Source organism: Microtus oregoni, unplaced genomic scaffold, assembly GCF_018167655.1.
Source record: "Microtus oregoni isolate MIOR12 unplaced genomic scaffold, Mior012 000003F_ref0000135, whole genome shotgun sequence".
In the NCBI taxonomy this organism is placed as follows: domain Eukaryota; kingdom Metazoa; phylum Chordata; class Mammalia; order Rodentia; family Cricetidae; genus Microtus; species Microtus oregoni.
Genome location: NW_024543062.1, coordinates 44880880 through 44901056, shown reverse-complemented (window position 1 = coordinate 44901056; position 20177 = coordinate 44880880). Strand labels below are relative to the sequence as shown.

The 20177-nt window shown below is 39.7% G+C and overlaps 1 protein-coding gene across 3 annotated transcripts in view; it reads left to right on the top strand.

The window, feature by feature from the left end:
* Positions 1-12626, top strand: part of Cntnap5 (contactin associated protein family member 5) — a 956023-nt gene extending 943397 nt beyond the window's left edge. For 2 of the 3 annotated variants that reach the window (XM_041648130.1, XM_041648128.1), the window contains 2 exons: positions 2813-2884; positions 5212-12626. In XM_041648130.1, the coding sequence (XP_041504064.1) occupies positions 2813-2884; positions 5212-5408 (269 nt within the window). In that variant the 3' untranslated portion in view covers positions 5409-12626. The remainder of the gene's footprint in view (positions 1-2812; positions 2885-5211) is intronic. The other variant, XR_005974031.1, reaches the window with a different exon arrangement.
* Positions 12627-20177: the final 7551 nt, after the last annotated feature.

Genomic DNA, 20177 nt, shown 5'->3' with positions numbered 1-20177 from the left:
AATGGATCACTCCCAGAAAAGTGTTTCACACCTGACAATCATATCTACACCCTGACCAGCAAGGTCTACAGAGAAAGGTGTTAAATTATTAGTTTTCTGAAAAACTCTGATATATCAGTATTCAGCTATAGACTGATATTATATATAGAAAAAGGAGCAACACTGTCCTGATTCAAATTGTTCTTTGACATTCTCAAATGGCAGAAGACCATTCTCAGAGAAAATGTCTTAAGTATTGTTACATATTTCTGGTGAGACCTAGTACTGGGTGAAAACTCACCTTTGCTTACTCATCACACAATGTCTAGAATTATACTTAAAAATGGGAGTCCTTAAACAGTGTAGATAAGCAAATATATATCATATAGCATTAAATTATTGACAGACAAATGTTAGAGATCAAGAAATGGACATATAAATGGCAGGTAGATAGATGGTAGATGGCAGGTTAAGGATGGATGGAAACACATGCATGGATGCATTTCTGCATTTAGGCTAAGGCATTTCTTTTTCAAGGAGGGAGAATTAAAGCTAAGATTGATTTTAAAATATAATATTTAATGTTGATCAGTTATGAAAAGAAGGCACTCCTGAAATGAGTCATCACTGAGATAAGGGTTACTTTGCAGAACCTGATTACCAAACATACTACTGAAAATATTATCTTAGCCAATCTGAGATGTTTTCTCTGTAGCATTAGTAAACACTAGAGAATTAGAATTAATGAAGTAAATTAATATATATTAACCTATCAACATCAAAACATGTTAGAAATGGAGAAATCTTGGTTAACATAGTTATAAATAACTCTGTTATTTATAACGTTAAAAGCAGTGCATGTACTAAATAATGTTGGAACCAGTAGGATCTGAGCAGAAAAAGGAAAAATCTTAACTGTACAGCGTTAAAATTTGAGCATTCATGGAGAACCAGGATGAATTCCAGGAAGGAAGCTTGACATAGAAATATGTCAGAGTTTGGAGGTTGTAAGGACATAGGAGGTAGAATAGCTAAATATTTCTCATTCACTCTCCTTTCCTCTCTCCCTCCTCAGCCCTCTCTATCCATACCTTCCTGCTTCTCTCTGCCTTCCTACCTTTCTCCCTACCATTCTGTCAGTCCCACCACTATCCCCCTCATCATAGTTCTTCCCTCCCATTGTCCCATCTAATATTTACTCCCTATAATGCAGACTCCCTTCTTACATTTTTCTAGCTCCTTATCTCTACCTCTCTCTATCTCCTTCCCTGTGGAAGAGAGACCTGCAAATCTAGGGACTCTTTCCTCTCTCCAAGACCTTGGATTAGGCACAAACAACATCTAAACACTTGCTTTCCCTTTCATTAAGTGGTGAAGAAAAAGTGGTGGCTTTCTGACTCAGGCAGAAAAACGGAAGTAAATGATCTTGTTGGTGTAACTTTTAAGAGAGAAAATGGGGAGGTCCGTGTTAGAACGGGTTATGATGCAGTGGTATATTTTTACTGGCTATATTATTAGCTCAAACAAAGGGGGCTTTCAATTTCTGAACTTTGGTAGTCATTCTCAGGAATGAGTCTGGCATTAGAAAATGTCTAAATAAAGTATTAGACCTTGGTGGGTAGCTTTAGGGATACAATCTGTGGTACATAACAAGAGTGAAGGGGGAAGGGCAAAGCCCGACAGAGCCATGTTACCAGGCCCAGGACTGTGAGGGTCCTTCACCTATTCTCTTCCTCATTCTCTTCTTCTGTCCCTAGCTATCTCTTTCTCTCTTCTTTTCCTCCCTTCATCCCTTCCTTTGTCTCTCCCTGCCTCCCTAACTTCATGTCTTCATATCTCTTCGTATCTTTCTTTTTTTTTCTTCTCCTCATCTCCCATCCTCTATTACATGGCAAGTTCATGGTCACCTTCTACTACATAGCAACTGAAAGTCAAGAAAAATAAATTGGGTGACAGCAATGGCTCAGAGGTTAAGAGTATAGCCTGGACAGTTGCTCTTCTGCTGAGGGCTGCTCTGAGATGCTAATTCTTCCACTGCTCTGGTCTTCCTTGTCAGTTGACTGAGGACCTCACACAGTTAAGGAGTCCACTGGGGCATAAGGGAATGAGTGTTTGAATTAAAAGACAGCTGTCATTCCTAGGAATTCTCCAGCAAAGTGAAGGAGGTTGAGTTGATGACAGAAGGTGCACAGGCCGGGCACCAACCTCACTGGCCCAAGGCTCTCTCAAATCTTAATTAGAAGCTAATGATGGCATGAAATATGGGTTGTAAGCAGTATATTTTATTCATCTTTTATATTTAGTGTGTGTATACATGTCATGAAGCATGTGGAGGTGAGAGGGCATGGTTTGGGGAGTTGGGATTCTCTTTCACCTTGTTTCAGAGGCACAGGTTTCCTTGTATCTATACCTGATCTGCACATGGGACCAGCTGCTCCCTCACTGGGATTACAGACTGGATCCCCAAAATACAGCTTTTAATGTGGCCTCTGGGATTGAACTCAGCTAATCATTTTTTTTTTGTTTTTTTTGAGACAGGGTTTCTCTGTGGTTTTGAAGCCTGTCCTGGAACTAGCTCTTGTAGACCAGGCTGGTCTCGAACTCACAGAGATCCGCCTGCCTCTGCCTCCCAAGTGCTGGGATTAAAGGCGTGCGCCACCACCGCCCGGCTCAGCTAATCATTTTAAATGATATTTATTTCAGTTTCCTTCAAAACGCCAGTTCATATCTCACTATAGGAATCTTGTTACACTGTACAGTTGTCCACTGACTATGTTCTCCCTGTGGTTGAGGGAAGAGTAAAGTTTAAGCTTTGGTCTTTTCTTCCATCTAGATCCCTTTGGAAAGACAGATGAGCGTGAACCACTCACAAATGCCGTCCGAAGTGACTCAGCAGTCATTGGAGGTAACCTGTCTTCATCAATAAGAGCAGGAAAAATATATCTGGTTCTGTGGTCTGCAGAAAATTATCTGAAGCCTTCCTTACTCATGATCATTTAGCACACCAAATCAGGCATTGTCTTCCATCCCTTAGCCTTTTCTTTCATGGTTCAAGATTAATAGCAGACTCTCCTCCAGGGCCAGCAGCTCTGTGGCTCTGTGGCTTCATTCTGCCTCAAAGTCAGCAGGCAGTTGAACTTTGAGCCAACAGCTGGGGCATTTACTTACAGATAGGCAGTCTGCATTTGTTCATTGCATCCCGTTGTCATTTCTAAAGCACAACCAAAATAGACCAATAAAATTACATATGGAAAGAAGTCTCATTGGGGCAGACAGATGAACAGAGCAGTCTTTGTTTTCGGTTTTCCTTTACAGAGTGATTTGGGTTGGATCTAATGAGTAGGGTGAAGCCCATATGACTGAAGTTCCAAATCCTGCAGTCCATCTGGCTATGGACGTAGAGTTTGCTTGCTCTGCTTATAGCTTCTCCTACCACCTTCCCGTGCTTTATAGTTGTTAAACTGTGTGCTGGTCTCATCCTACCCTACTCTTTATTCTGTCACAGCCCCTCTAATGCCTACAGGAGTTTGATGCTCCCATCTGGATTTTGCAACACAGAATGTCTCCCAAGTTTTGCTTAATGTAAGATGCCTGAGATATGGAAATCCATTTCCATTGGTGACTTATAACCATAGCAGGTGCCTCAACCCTGCCTTCTGGCAGCTGGGATGAATGACTCCACACCAGATGGAGTTCTTTAAAAGTCTGCAGGAGTCATTCATTTCACTTCTATTTAATTAGCTCCAGTTCTGGGTCAGACCTGTACTAAACATAGAGATGCAGGATGGGAGATACAATTACTGTCTTCCTAGAATGAGCAGACTGGCTAGGAAAGAGGTAGGCAATCAGACAGCAATAACAGCATAGAAGCTGGTTCCAAAGATGAATGCGACCAGAAGAACCCCCCAGAGTAGCATCCCAGAGCAGGGGGACAATTAAGGACTTTCCTTAGGGAAGTACTTAAAATATGAGCTGAATGCCTTCTCCAGGGAAGAGAGTTGAACTTGATTTTTCTTTGAAATCAGTAAATGTCACGGAAAATTTTATAACTCTCTCTATTCCTGTAAGTTTTCATTTGATGAGGAAAAATCATGGGTTCTGGTTTTCCCCCACTCATTGGCAAGCCCCGTTGAGTCTCTATGAATGAGAAGATTATCACAGCTCCACAGGAGATCCTGGGAAGCTTGCCCAGCTTCCAGCCTGCAATAACCCCTTCAACCCAGGAGTAGAAAAGAAGCAACCTCAGCCAGATTATAAAACTGCAGTTCATGCTTCAGATTCATTCATTGCCACCCAGATTAGACTATCATCTTTGGTATTTTACTTTGCCTTTTTCTAAAATAGTTGTAAAACATGTTACCCAATGAGCAAATGTAAATGATCTTAGTTATCGTCACAAATTTTAAAAATTTGGTGGAAGATGGGTGTATATATTTAAGTTTTTGGTATCTAGTCAGATAAACAGTAATGAACGATGACCAACAAATAATTAGAAGATATGAAACATGCAAATGTGTATACTTAGTCAGAAATTAAATTATTTTTGATGACCAAAACCTAAGTATTTTGCTTCTATTAATTATTAATTTTACATGCATGCTGTTTGTTGCTTTTGAAATAAGGGCCCACCATGTAACCCGGGACTGAGAAATGTCAGAGAGAGCAAGAGAAATCTTACATTAAAAAAAAGTGGAAGGCAAGAACAGACTCTCAAGTTGCTCCTTGATACCCGCACAAGTGCTATGGCGGCCAAGCACCTGCACACACCTACTCACACAGACACACAGACGCACAGGTGCACAGACAGATACATCGTCTCACACCCTTACATTCTCACAGACAGAGGTGGGGAGTGGTAGTTAGTCCAAGTAATTCTTGGAAAATTTTGGTGTACTTAAAATCTCTGAAATCGGAGTTTGATCCCTATTAACAAAAATAAAACAACACAGAAACCACACAAATCCTTTGCTGTTCCAACTCCATGTGCATTATTAGGTCATAAACACAACCTTCTAGGAGAAACAGCCTTTCTCCCTCATTACTCTACTTGTAGAAACATTTGTTCAAACTGAAGGTCAAGGGATTCTGAGCAGGTCTTTATCTCTGGATAAAGAGTAGATTTTTGTTTGTGTATTTTATTTGTTTATGATTTTTCCCTCCAATGTATGTGCTTGTCTAGCCTGGATTTCCTCAGTGACACCTTTTTTCTCTTTCCCCTTCTTTTCTTTGCAGGTGTCATAGCAGTGGTGACATTTATCACCTTTTGTGTCATCGGCATCATGACCCGCTTTCTATATCAGCATAAGCAGTCACACCGTACCAATCAGATGAAGGAGAAGGAATACCCAGAGACTTTGGACAATTCCTTTAGAAATGACATTGACTTGCAAAACACAGCCAGCGAGTGCAAACGGGAATACTTCATCTGAAATGACACAGGGTTACCTGCTCCTCTTTTATTTTGTAGGGTTTTCCCTCTCCTTTTCTCTTCTCTTTCCTATCTTTTAATTTAGGCATTTCTTTTCTCTCTTTCAACATTAATATTCTGGAACACACCTGCATCCACCGAAAGCATTGATCTCCTTCATCCAGCTCAGGAGGTCAGGTAGCTGTGGCTACTGTAGTTCACTGACATGTGCATCATTGTGAAAGTAACCACTGGAGACACAGACTTCACTATTGTAAACAGGAGACACGTGTGCACCTATGTACATTTGATGTTTGTAGTTGAGTTTTTAAAAGTCAGTTTCTCAGGCACTTGGTCTTGATATCTTCCGTTAGACGAGCTCTGTGGCATTGGTGTTTCACAATTATCCCTGGCACCCTGCCCCATACCATAGTGGTAGGTATCATGGCTTGAAAGAAGAGAAATGTGTGTGTGTGTGTGTGTGTGTGTGTGTGTGTGTGTGTGTGACATAGAAAGACAGAATCAGATCATCGTTTAAGTAAAATGTCTATCAGGGATGCTGGTAGAACAGTAGTGTACAAGGGAAAGTAACCAGCCCAGAGAAAGCAATGTTTGTTCTTTTAGGTTCCTTGAGTGTGGTCAGAAGTTTGGGAGATATTATGCCACACAGAAATTCTTCTAAGGCAGACATCATCTGGCCAGGCTTAAAGACATTTTAATTCTTTTATTTCATTTACTTTATTTTGTTTTGTTGCTGAAGCAGGTATTTGTAAAGTATCCAGGACATTCTTTCCCAAGACACTGATTAAAGAGCAATGAGTGAAGTGGGTGTGAGATCCTTGACAAGTCAACAATCATGTGTGCTGCCGGTAACCTTCTCCAGTTCAGACTTAAATAACTGAAAAAATCTGATTCCATGGGAGCATGCTTCCCTTGAGAGCTGAGGGGAGAGAGGCTACAGGTCTGCCTGAGGTGGAAGACTTTCATAGCACCCTTGAGAACAGACACTGTACTTGGAGGACCTAGGCTATGAGAACACCCATGGGGTGCCTGGGGCAGAAGGAGATCCTTCTGGCCTGTTTGTTTTGATGGCATTTTACAAGCAACCAGACACATCTGTGTTTGTTTAGTGTGGGCATCATGAGTATCCCCCAGTACTGTTCATCTTCCTTCCCCTAGAGTCCCAGTTCTTTCCAATAGAGAATGGCAGAGTAGTGAGAACTACTTGGGCCTCTCTTGCTGCTCTGTTTTGAGGCATGGATGCAGTAGCCTGAAAGAAGGGGGTTTCATGAAAGTTGTGAGGAAATAGCTGCTCCTGAAATGTAACAACTGCCTTCTCCACTTTACTAGAACTTGTTAGATAGGTTATTCCTAAAATTGCTATATTGAAGAAAAATTATACACGTGTGTATTGTGGAAACCTAAATGGAATTCAAATAAAAATCTAAAATGGTTCCATAAAAAAAAAATGTTAAGGTCCTCTTAACTCAGGTTGGAGGAAAACTTTTTAAAATACAGAAAAGAGGTGCAGGAAAAAATGAGAAATATTGAGCAGACTTCTCCACAACCACCCACCCAGAAAGATCCAGTAAAGGAAGCAGGTGCAGAGAAGCAGGGTACACCATCTAGAACACATGTTATAAGTTCACTGACATCTGAGCTGTTTCCTAGGAGGCAAGGGCCTGGCTATCGTGTGGGACAGTGTGGAACCCTCTAGATCAGGGGTTTGGGGAAATCCCTTCGCCTATGAAGCACATCTCATTTTCAAATCTGTACTCATGTACACAAAGGTGCCCATGCACTTGCCTTGCTTGCCTAAATAAGGTAATCTCATGCACCTCAGGCTTCAGGTTCTTTTGGTAGCAGAACACATAGTCGATTCAAAAGGCATCTTGATTTTGTTCATGGTGAGTCATCCTGATCGTTTTTTAACTCTGCCCTTGTACCACCTTGGAATAAAAACAATCACCCAAACACTTTAGGACTTAGGAACTGCTAGAAGCAAGATCCTTGATGGATACGGTACTGACCAATTCTCTTTGAAGGGCAGACCTGATTTGTAAAGCAGGTGCCTTGACAGTCAGTAGGTCATCCATCTTCTTAGTGTGTGTCCTATCTCTGACTCTTCAGCAGTGCCCTGAACAGAAGGCTCGCAGTTAAGCCATCACTGGCTTCATCTAGGTATCAATCTGTAGCTATTCTCACTGCAGAACTACAGAGGTAAGGATTGGGTGTGGCATCACAGTCCACAGCTCTGAGATATTGTCCTAAATATATGTTCTTTCCTTAAAATTTTCTATGATTCTTATACACCCTCTTCCTCTATTAGGATATCTTTATCATTTTGCTACTGAATTTATTTTAAAGCAGTTTTAACAAAGATGCCCTTTTTAATTTTCTATCTTTAATATGACAAATGATCATCTAATAAAATGAAAGATATTGAAAGTCTCTTTCCCTATGCCCTTCATTCCCTGTTTTCCAATTTGTTCTTTTGAATTTGAATTTTCTGTCTCTATAAAAGGTTGTATAAGTCACCTTTTTGCTTCTTTGCCACAAGAAATAAAAGTCATGCTGAAGTTTAGCGCTAAGCACCTCTGGTAGTAAAACAACAGGTAAGAGAGAGTACCCATACTCAAACACTTTCTTTTTGGAGTCCTCAGAACCAAGCACCACGTTTTACTGGCACGATGTGATTGGATAGATGTGGAAGTGCAAGCCAAATCAATGTGTATGGTTCCCTCACCACAAGTATGTCCTTAGAGATAATCCTGTACGGAAATTGTGAAGCTAGTCTCTGCCCTCTGCATAGCACACACTCTACTGACTTCACTCCTGTATGTGCAGGCTGTGCATGCCAGGACCCTGGGCATGGAGACCAAATGGTAGATGCACACCAAGATGGTATATTTAAGTATTCTCAGGGCTAAATCAGAGTTTATCCCCACAACACACATCGGGTGAAAAATCTAGCAATTTGTTTTCTCCCCCTGAATGCACATCACAGCCAGAAGCAAGAGCTCAATTCAGAGGTGGTGGCAAGGCCTGTTTGGTTTGTACAATTATTCAGCTGTGTTTATCACCTTCAAACAATTACAGCCTAAAACAAGAGTCAGTGTGTTTTAATCCTCCTTTAGCCACCACTTCTCCCTATGGTATATAGTTTTCATGATGCCCCTATTACATAATGCTCAGTCATTGATGCCTGCTGTTTAAAAAAGAACTTGTGGAATATGATTCCTTTACAGTAAGACCAAAAAACATCTATGTAATATTCCATCCCAAGGGATAGTACTGATATTATCCCATGAACAAATCTATCAATGAAAGCAGCTGTATGTTTATTTCTCCTAAAGAAATTTTAGCAATAGCCATGGTTTCTCCAAGAATTAGGTTAGGACAACTGATATTTGTCATTTTCTGGATTTCTATTCAGAAATAGATCAGCTGTGTTCATCTGAAGAATCCTGGAGCTGATATATCATTTTATTCACTTTAGTAATAAGATGTGGCTTTATCTTAATTATCAGCCTTTGACAGAATCGTGACTACCACATCAAAGCAGAAGTAACACCACAGCTAAATGAGTATGCAGTTCTTTTTCCTGTACTCAGACATAAGACATATGTGAAGTGCCCATGACTCCAGTGTTCTGTTAGATATGCAAATAAAACAGCATATCTTACAACAACGGAAATGTCCACACAACACCAGGTAGCAGAGAACTAGTACTAGGCACAGTTCATGTGCAAACCCCATTCCAGAGGGTTCTAAAAGCAAACATATTTTTGGACAAATCTTTTAATTTTGTGTCATATTTATTAATTATTCCAGAAATGACTGCTTTGTTTATCTTCCTTAAGGTACTGGGTCACAGAGATAAATTTCTATAGAAGTTGGTAAATGGAATTTTTGGACAGAGAAAGAAAATAATGGCCCCTGTATATTTTCCTTAAACAGCTTTTATTTGGTAGCCCTGGCATGTCTAGGACTCTCTATTGTAAACCAGGATGGCCTCAAACTCACAGAGAACCACTTAACTCCGCCAAGGTGTGGATTTCCATTTCTGACTATATCAGATATATTCGAAAGGTGTTAAATTCTCTATGCTCACATGTTAGTTCCAGTTAAAGCTTTCCAAATGTAGGCTGTATGCATAGGGCAGACCCGTGGAAAGACTGGAGACATAAAATAGAAGTCTTTAATTCCACCCCCCTTCTGATTTCATTTCTTTGGTGGACATTCATTGATGATCATGGCTCTTCTAGATCCCCCTTAACTGGTTGATATTCTGGCATTTTTAATTCTCCCTATTCAGCCTAAAGAAGCATTTGACTATATTTAGGTAAACCTCTGAGAACTAGAAGTCACCTATTGAGCGAATAATTTATTGATGTATTATCCCCCTAATCAAGATCATACTTCTGTATCTATATGTTTCCAACCTTGAAGGTCATGCATGTAATCTCTCCATATAATGTCGCCTCAATTAGAAGACACACATTAACATTAGCGAGTTGCATTTATAGTATCCCCATAGAATCCATGGACTAGGGCACCAAGCCTGTGGAACATTGCTTGTTTTATCTATTTCAGTTCTCTTGAATTCCCTAGAGCTATAATCTAGCAACCTTTTAGCAACAGCAGTCTGGCAAGAGTCTCCTGAGGAACCTATAGAATCCTGCCACTCATTACTCTCTGAAGCCATTGTTTGCCTTTGCTTTGTCCTCAGCTGACCCACAGGTCAAGTTTCAACTAAATAAATAAACAAGCAATGTTGTACGTGTAAGTGGCAAAGGAGGTTAATGGAAGGGTGGTACGGACAAGCGCAAACATGCTTGGGTTCTGGAAGGATGCCTGCGTACTGTTTTATGTCTCTCATGCATATTGGAACTGTTTATTTGAAAGACTCACACTTTCAAACACTGAAACACTTCTGTACCAGGTTTGGGGGCTTTCTTAACTTCTCTTTAGGCCTTGCTCACAGTCATCCTCAAATCATTTGTTTTGAAAATGTTAGTTGTTCTTCATTCTCAGCTCTTGTTCACTAATTCTAAATAGTTGATTAACCTAAAAAGAGAGGAGCTGCAACACACACGTACACAGGCACATGTGTGTACCCCCCCCCACACACACACAAAAGTGAAAAGGAATAGGGCTGTTCCTCAAACGTTATCCAGGAAATTATATCCATACCTACTTTGTAACCAGAGATTTATCACCATTTTATCTTGGAAACTGTTTAAATGCCTCATAGAAGTTTCTAGTGATTGTTTTGTTATTTTTGAATGATTTCCATGGTATTATTATGTATTAAGGTGTTCTGAGGAAGAATAAGAAGCACATGATGTAGTGAGACAGTGTACTTTGTAAGCTAGTCCTCTGTGGTGTGTAATGTTTATTGTCCATAAAGTGGTTAAGGGGACACAAGAGGATCAAGGAACAGTGGGTTTTTGTGTTAAAGCAGACTTGATGGGAGCTTGTCAAGGAGGAAGAGGGAATTCATGGAGCAAGCAGTGGCTGCTGGAGGTTAAAAGGGTCAAAGCTTCCACCATGAAGTAAGGGTAGTTTCTCTCCACACTCTCTTGGCTCAGGAGTCTAACTCAGGAGTCTCAACACTTAGAGAAGAGGCAGTATTACAGATGTTGCACGAAAAATGGTTTACTCATCGTTACATGGCATTTTCACCCTATCCCAGTGAATTTTAAGTTGTATGTTTCACTATTATAGTCCTGGAATGCTTTTGAATTATCACCACAGTGATTTCATCTGGCCAGTGTGAGCACCCAGGTGGCCACTTTAAGCAAAATAAAGTATTGTCATGATCCTCAGGTCCACTGCCCATAATCAGATACTCCATGGATAGAAATCCTGAAACATTGGAGTCAGTCTAGTGATCTTTCTTTCCCTTTCCTTGGTCGTGCCATCTATAGGCACGGCATCATGATAGAAAGGTACAGAGCTTATTATCACCTACAGTGTGTACTTCGGAAAGCCACTACCGGACACACTGTGAACCCTGCTCCCTTTCTGCCATTCAGCACACAAGTGAAGCTTGCATTGAGTAGCAGGTTAAAATTAGAAGGCTAATACCAAGTTATGAAAAAGGTGATATGAGCCAGTGATTAAAGCCTGCTCATATTTTCATTAGCATTATACTATGCCATGCTTCAGATCCCAGCACTAAATCTCAGAGGAAATGAAAAAGGCACTGGGTGTGCGGAACAGGCCTTCTGTCACCCTGAAGCCTCCTTGAATGGCCTCCCCAGGGGGAGCCATTTTCATTGCAACCTTACAGGATAATATGAATGGACCTCTGACTAGTTCTACTTTCACATTATAGTCAGCCATATCGCAAAGGACATACATGAAGTAGGTTAATCTTTTCTCTTTGAATGGCAGTAGCAAACAGTGTAGCCTTGCCCTGCCTTAAATACTCTTTCAAAAAAACAGTAAGTAACTATACCTTGCTTAAAGTATTGTATTTATATCATGAGAAGAACTTCATATTTGGTGAGGATAAAAATCAATAACTTTCTCTTGAACTTGTCAACAGACAGGCTTCCCAATAGCCTACGTTGTCTTAGATAGACACTTCCCACAGCCCACTAGCCTATGGCAGGAAGATAGAACATAGGGAAATGAAGACACATGACACATTCTAATTATATTTTATAAAATAGGCAAGCGTTCACGAAATTCCTAAATCCCTAAGAAAATTACCATGTTCATTTCAATTGAGAAATTAAAGTTTTTCTGGCACCTGCTTTGAAAAAAACGAGAGGCTAGGGAGATTGCTTTTAGCAAATAATAAACAAAGTATAAAAGAACCTCTCCCAATCATATACACTTATGTATATATGAATTATATGCATAAGTGTATATGATTGGGAGAGGTTCTTTTATACTTTGTTAATATACATGAATGATATATACAGGCTTTCTTTGACAAAAGCACAACAGAGGCAAAGCAAACCATATCCTTGGGAATTAGCTGGAGACTCCTTGTTTCTTTGGATATCATAGATTTTGGTCCTGTAGAAGAATCACCAGCCCCATGTGATGTTTCCTCATCCCAAGTCTTTTTTGTATGCCATGTAACATGTCTTAATACACTGTATGGGGAAATTTAAAGTTAGCCTTAGATTTCTTTGTTTTCTATGTTTTTTGCTGTACAGAAGACTTACCTGTAAATATTGTATATTTAATAAAGAAAAAATTTTGTATCATTTTGTGTGGAACATAAATATGTCTTTCTGTGTTGTTTTTGGGTTAATGAGGAGTCAAGTAATTAATCCCTGAGAGCCCACTCTGATTTCTCAGATCATTAACTCCTAGCCAACATGACCCATGAAACACACAAATCTCCTACTGTCCAGGTTTATTGATTTAAGTGCATCTCAAAGTACTGTCTTGGGTTTTTTTTTTTTTTATGCTTAACTGAATCATACCAAACTGCACGTCAGGCACAAAAGTGCACATGAACAAGCTCACTGATTTAGTAAAAACCATTCTTGAACTATCCTGAATTCAGCATCTCCCAGAAATCCTATGGCCCTGCTGACCCCTTCACAGTGTCCCTCACAAAACTTGTACCTTGTGTCTTACACTGCCTATACTTCCTTGTTCTGGAGTACTGTCACTGTGTTACTTACATAATAGCTTTATGTTTGAAAAAGCAGGCAAACATTCTTGTTGACTAGATTTGTTTTTGTATAGTGTTTATTTATACTTGTGTTTAGGAGTCATCCCGTGGACACAGAATTATCAATAAAATCTAAAAGTGATTTAATAGTTTGGGGATGTAGCTCAGTCGATAAATGACTTCATAATATGCACAAACAACCTAGGTGTGATCCTCGGCTCCAAATAAAGCAGTCATCTTGGTACAGAGCTACTACCTCAATATTCCCCAGGAAGTGAAGACCATAGGACCAAAAGTCCAAGGTCATTTTTGGCTACATAGAGATCTATAGGCAAGTCTGAGTTATATAATCTGTCTACCAAGGGATTAAGTATGTCAGACAGAATATTTACAAAAATTTTAAACTGCTCATTCCAGAGAAATAAGAAGGAATGAGAAAAAAGAAGCAGCTAAGATTTATGAAGAATGCAGCATTGGGAAAACAGAAGTAAAGGAGATTCCCTGTGTATCTGAGACTGGAAGGAATCAAAGAAGTTTGCTGATGGAAGGCAGGAGAGTATAAAAGAAAAAGAAATCCAAAGAATGAATATTTGATTTTCACAACAAATGGATTGTGTAAAGGTTTTTGTTGTATTTATATTGGGTAGAAAAATGGATGCTATTATTGGATGGAAATGGGCTACAGGAGACTCCTTTAAAAATATACTTAGGTTCCTTATTAGACACACTTAATAAAGAAACTGGGGGAGAAAGAGATTGGAAGTCAGCTGAGGACTACATGATTCATGGATCAAGACTCACAGTCACAGACTATAAGAGGTGCATGGGTATAAGAGCCAGAAAAACCCATCCTTTATATGCAATCCCTTAATATCCCAACACCCAATTTTGTGAATCAGAATTAGGCACGGAAATGCCCAGATTTCCTAATAAAAATCAGAAAACAAAATTGAATTTTCACAGATCCTGAATTCTGAATTAAATAATTCCTGTAGATAAACGAGCTAAGTATATACTCACTGAGGTCCTCCAAAATTTTACTTGAAAATTACTGTGTGTGTGTGTGTGTGTGTGTGTGTAAGAGAGACAGACAGAGTCAGAAATGGACAGAGAGAGAGAGGGAGGAAGAGAAAGAATCTATACCATATAGGCAAGTGAAAGTCTATGTCTCTCAAGCTCTCTTGACATTATATTGTTGACATACTTTCTTTCACTTTATCTGATTCAGCAATTGGACTAAATTGATGAGCCAGTGAGTCCCAGACATTTGTCTATCTCTGTAACTGTCATTCCAGAATGGGATCAGGTAGGCACTGCTGCCAAACTACTTTATATGAGTGCTTGGGATAGGAGTCAGCTTCTTACAGCTACGTTGGAAGATCTTCCCAACCAAGTCACCCCTGCTGTCCCCTGTCATTTTATAATTCTTAGAAAACAAGTTATGTACACCACTGAGAAGTGGACTCCTGGATGCATGTGGAACCCCTGCTCAGTGGCCGTTTGTGGGTGATGCTAAAAGTAGCATCTGCTCTCTGATTCTCACTGTCATAATTTAACCTAGTCATGAATAAATATAATTTGCATATCATTTGTAGAAATTTGGTTAGATAGCCTGCTTGAAAGAGATGGCATGATTATAAATAACCAAAAAATAATCTTAAAATAAATATGTGCAGTAGCTTTCAATATTAGTTAACTTACCTCAAAGGCTTCTAGCAAGGCAGTTGTGTCTTCAGATTCTAAGCGTTGCAAGCAGCTGAAAGCCAGTAAACAATGTATGGCTTCTTAAGCTGAAGTTCATTATCTCAGCACACAAAGGACTTTAAAACAATTTTATTCACTCAATATTGAATTTCTTTGCTATATTTTGGATGTGAGACCATTATTACTGAAAGAATGATATAAGTTTTTGGAAGACTGTGTGACGTGGCATCCACTTTTGCGTATTTGTCTTCATTTGCTTTAAGATAGTAGAATGAAGAATGAAACCCCCCTGCTCTATGTGTGTGTGTATGTGTGTGTGTGTGTGTGTGTGTGTGTGTTCACAGGTATGCAGATGTATGAGTGTATAAATGAATGAAGAATAGAAAACAATGTCAGGTGATTATGACATTCTTCAGGAACCATGGACCTTCATATCTTGGAGATAGGGTCTTCACTGGCCTGGGGCTTACCTGGTTGGCTGGGCAGAAACCCCCAGTCTCTTGTGAACTTCCTAAAAGAATATCTCTAATGAGAACAGACAGAATATGGGGATGGAAACTTTCAACTTCAAATCCCAAGGTGCTTTAATAAATTCCTACAATCTCACCAGCTGACTATCTTCTTTTTCCCTGTCTTATGAGCCACAAAACTTTGTTGATGTTGTTGTTTCTGCCTTTTTATTGGCAGTCTACAAGGAAAGTACCAAGGTGACTAGGCTCTTATCAAACTCCCAAGAAAGAGCTCTTGCCCTTCATGTATGGCAGGAAGGCCTTGGTTAGATCTCTAACACATTTTAAAAATAGATGTTGTGGTGCATTCCTGTAGTCCCAGTCCTCAGATAGTAGATGTAGTAGGTTCAGAAGTCGAGGGTTATCCTTGGCTATATATCAAGTACAAAGCCAGCCTTTGCTATATGAGATCCTACTTCAAAGATAAAATAAAATAAAGAAAAAATAAAGTTGTGTTCATATTCCACCTTTACATGGTAAAAAGAGAAGTTTCCTCATTTGTAACTGTGAGGATTTCATTCATGTGGACAGTAGCTCACCATCTAATCACCTTCTAAGATATGCCTTCTTGTTTAAAAAAATATTTTATCTATTTATCATGTATACAATATTCTGTCTGTGTGTATGTTTGCAGGCCAGAAGAGGGCACCAGACCTCACTACAGATGGTTGTGAGCCACCATGTGGTTGCCAGGAACCGAACTCAGGACCTTTGGAAGAGCAGGCAATGCTGTTAACCACTGAGCCATCTCTCTAGCCCTAAGATCTGACTTCTAAATGGCATTTTCTTGCTTCTCATCTTAGTGTAAGTTTTTGTGCAGGACACTAACATTAAGTTTCATACCAACCAAGTATTAAGTTGTTTTTCATGGTTGTTCATGAAAGGAATTTTCCTGGGTCAAACTTTGATCTCACAATCACAATGATTGCTATTCTAAGCCAAAGACAAGGTGGCAGAGCTCCCAGATATATAGAAGCTGTGACTCAGCTCACTCACACCTGAATGTCAGGCTGCTGCAGAAAGCCAGATCTCTCTTTGAGTGCAGCATCTACCACAGAGGAGGAAATATGAGCACTCATGACAGTGCTGACTAGTCAGAATGGTAAATCTGTCTCAGCCATGGTCTCCCAGGAACTCTGACTGCTCAAAAGGGCCTTTGAGAATTCAAATCTGTCTGAGGGTCTATCTGTCTTACGCAAGAGGAAAGTGGAAACAGCTTTGGCAGAAAGTGGACAAGCATCACTTTTCATAAGTAAGCAGAGTGTCTTTCTTTGCTCACCCTCTGGTTGTGAGAATGTAACACCTGTGCTTGTCTGCCAGGTCTCATGATTGTAATCTAAACTCCTTTTAAGGCTGACTGGTTTATTTGTATGACATAGTAAGAGGAGTCAAAGTCACAGAGACAAAGGGTACAAGGGCAATTGCTTGAGGGTGCATGGAAAGGAGAATGGAGAATTATTTCTATTTGATGGGCACAGATGTTCAGTTTAGGGAGAAGAAAAAACATTATGGAAGCAGGAGGTTGCTGTAGAACAATGCTATATATCCCTAAACTGAACACTTAAAATAATGAACATAGTAAATGGGAGCCACTGCTGAGAGAGCAGACCTGAGCCAGAGACCTCTGTAGAACTGGGTATGGGTCACGGATCTCCAAAGGAGCAGGCCTGAGCCAGGAACATCTGTGGGAACAGGCCTGAGCCAATGACCTCAGCAGGCTTAAGTCAGCTACCTCAGCCTGAACAGGCCTGAGGCAGTGACCTCCACAGGAGCAGGCTTGAGCCTGTGACCTCCACTGGAGCAGGCCTGAGGCAATGATCACAGGAGCAGGTACAAGGGAGCTACCACTGAGGGAACAGGCCTGAGCCAGAGACCTCTGTGGGAGCAGGCCTGAGACAGCTACCTCTGTTGACAAAGGTTTCTGTCCCACCTGGTCCGAGAGATGTGGAGTCCCAAAGAAACACACAGAGGCCTACATTAATTATAAACTGGTTGCCTATTAGCTCAGGCTTCTTATATCTTACATTAGCCCATAATTCTTGTCTGTGTTATCCACATGCCTTGGTACTTATATCAGTGAGGCATTCTCATCTTGCTTACTCTGTGTCTAGGTAATGACTGGACATTGAGCCTTTCCTCTTCCCAGAATTCTCCTGTTCTTGTCACCCTGCCTTTATTTCCTGCCTGGCTATTAGCCAATCAGCATTTTATTAAACTAGTACAAGTGACAAATGTTTACAGGTTACAAAAACATTGTCCCACAGCAGACCTCCACAGGAGCAGGTACAAGGGAGTGACTGCCAAGGGAGCAGGCTAGAGCCAGATATCTTTGTGGGGCCAGATGAATTAATGACCTCTCAGCTGAAGCAGGCATGAGACAGAAACCTCTGCCAGAGCAGGCCCAAGGCAGCAACCTAAGCAAGAGCAACCCCAAGCAAACTACCTCCATGGAAGCAGGCCTAAACAACCCCTGGTATTGCAGAATGACCCCCGGGAGCACTGAGGGGCCTCCAGGATAACTGGTCCTGAATGTACCATGAGGAACAACCATCTTGTGACCTCCTACAGAGCAGGTCTGAGTCAGTGACTTCTGCTGGAGCAGGCTCAAGACAGTGACCTCAGCAGGAATAGCCAGCCCCAAGCAAGCAGCCACCATGGGAACAGGCCCAAGCAACACTTGGTATTGCAGAGCAACCCCCAGGAGTGCTGAGTGACCTCCAGGAACAAGAGTGACCTCTAAGGTGACTGGAATCATGGCCCTGAATGCACCTCAAGGAGCAACCGTCTGAGCCTTGGATCTACTGACACCTGCAAGACTGATAACCAGAATCACAGACAGCCCCAACTAAACCAGAGGAAAAGATGGGTAAACGAGGTTAGGAACACATGCAACACCATAAAAAGAAACATGACATCAGTAAAAACTAGTGGCCCTACAATAGCAAGACTTGAACAACCAAATATAGATGAAGCAGAGGAAAATAATGTAAAAATTAACTTTAGGAGAATGTTTGAGGACCTTAAAGAGGAAATAAAAAAATTCCTCAAAAAAAATGGAGGAAAAGACAAACAAAAAAAATTGAAGACATTAAAAAATCCCTTAAAGAAAATCAAGAAAAGCAATCAAACAGATGAAAGAAACTACTCAAGACATGAAAACCAAAATAGAGACAATAAGAAAACACAAACCGAGGGAATTATAGAAATGGAAATTAAAAAAAATGAATAGAATTCACAGAGATGGAAGAGAGAATCTCAAGTGTTGCAGATACAATAGAGGAAATAGACTCATTGGTCAAAGAAATCATTAAATCTAACAAAAGCTTAACACAAAATATCCAGAAAATATAAGAAACAATGAAGAGACCAAACTTAATAATAGGGATAGAAGAAAAAAATGTCCACATCAGAAGCACACAGAAGATAAATTTAACAAAATCATAGAAGAAAACTTTACCAACCTAAAGAAAGATATGCCTATGAAGATACAAGAAGCTTATAGAACATGAAATTGACAACTTTCTGGATAAATGTCACTTACCAAAATTACATCAAGACCAGATAAGGAAATTAAATAGACCTATAAGTACTAAAGAAATAGAAACAGTCATCAAAAGCCCCCCAAACAAACAAAGAAAAAAAGCCCAGAACCAAATGGTTTCATCTCAAAATTCAACAAGATTTTCAAAGAACTAATACAAATACTTTTCAAATTGTTTCACACAATAGAAACAGGAAAAATATTGCCAAACTCTTTTGATGAGGCTACAATTAACAAAAAATAAAAACAAACCACATAAAAACATTAGTAAGAAAGAGAATAACAGACCAATCTCACTCATTAACATTGATGCAAAAATACTCAATAAAATACTGGCAAACTGAATCTAAGAACAGGTCAGAAAAATAATCCACCATGATCATTAGGCTTCATCCCAGAGATGGAGGCATGTTAAATATACAAAAATCTGTCAATGTCATCCACCATATGAACAAACTGAAAAAAAAATAACCACATGATCTTTTCATAGATGTTTAAAAAACCTTCAACAAAATACAATATCCCTTCATGAGGTCTTAGAGAAAGCAGGAATATAAGGAACATGCCTAAACATAATAAAGGTAATACACAGCAAGTCAACAGCCAACATCAAACTAAATGGGGAGAAACTCAAGGTGATCTCACTAAAATCAGGAACAAGTCAAGGTTGTCCATTTTTTCCATTTCTATCCAATATAGTTCTTGAGTTTCTAGCTGGAGCAATAAGACAACAAAAGGACATCAAAGGGAAACAAATCAGAAAATAATAAGTCAATCTCTCACTAGTTGCTGATGTTACGATAGTTTATATAAGTGACCTCAAAAATTCAACCAAGAAATTTCTACAGCTCATAAATACCTTCAGTAATGTAGCAGGATTTAAGGTTAACACACACACACACACACACATACACACACACACACACACACACACACACAAATAGTAGTGCTTCTTTACAGAGATGATAAATGAGCTGAGAAAGAAATCAGAGAAAAATAACTTTTCACAATAGTCACAAATAGCATAAAATATCTTGGAGTAACTCTAACCAAACAAGTGGAACACCTGTATGAGAAGAACTTCAAATCTTTGAAGAAAGGAATTTAAGAAGACACCAGAAAATGGAAAGATTTCTCATGCTTTTAGGTAGGTAGAATTAACATAGTAAAAATGGCAATCTTACCAAAGAGATCTACATATTCAATATCATACCCAGCAAAATTCTTCACAGGTCTCAAAAGTACAGTACTGAACTTCATATGTAAAAACAAAAAAAAATACAGTATAGCCAAAACAATCCAAAAAAAAAAAATTGGAGGCATCACAATTCCAGACTTCAAACTCTACTACAGAGCTAGAGCACTGAAAACAGCCTGGTACTGGCATAAAAT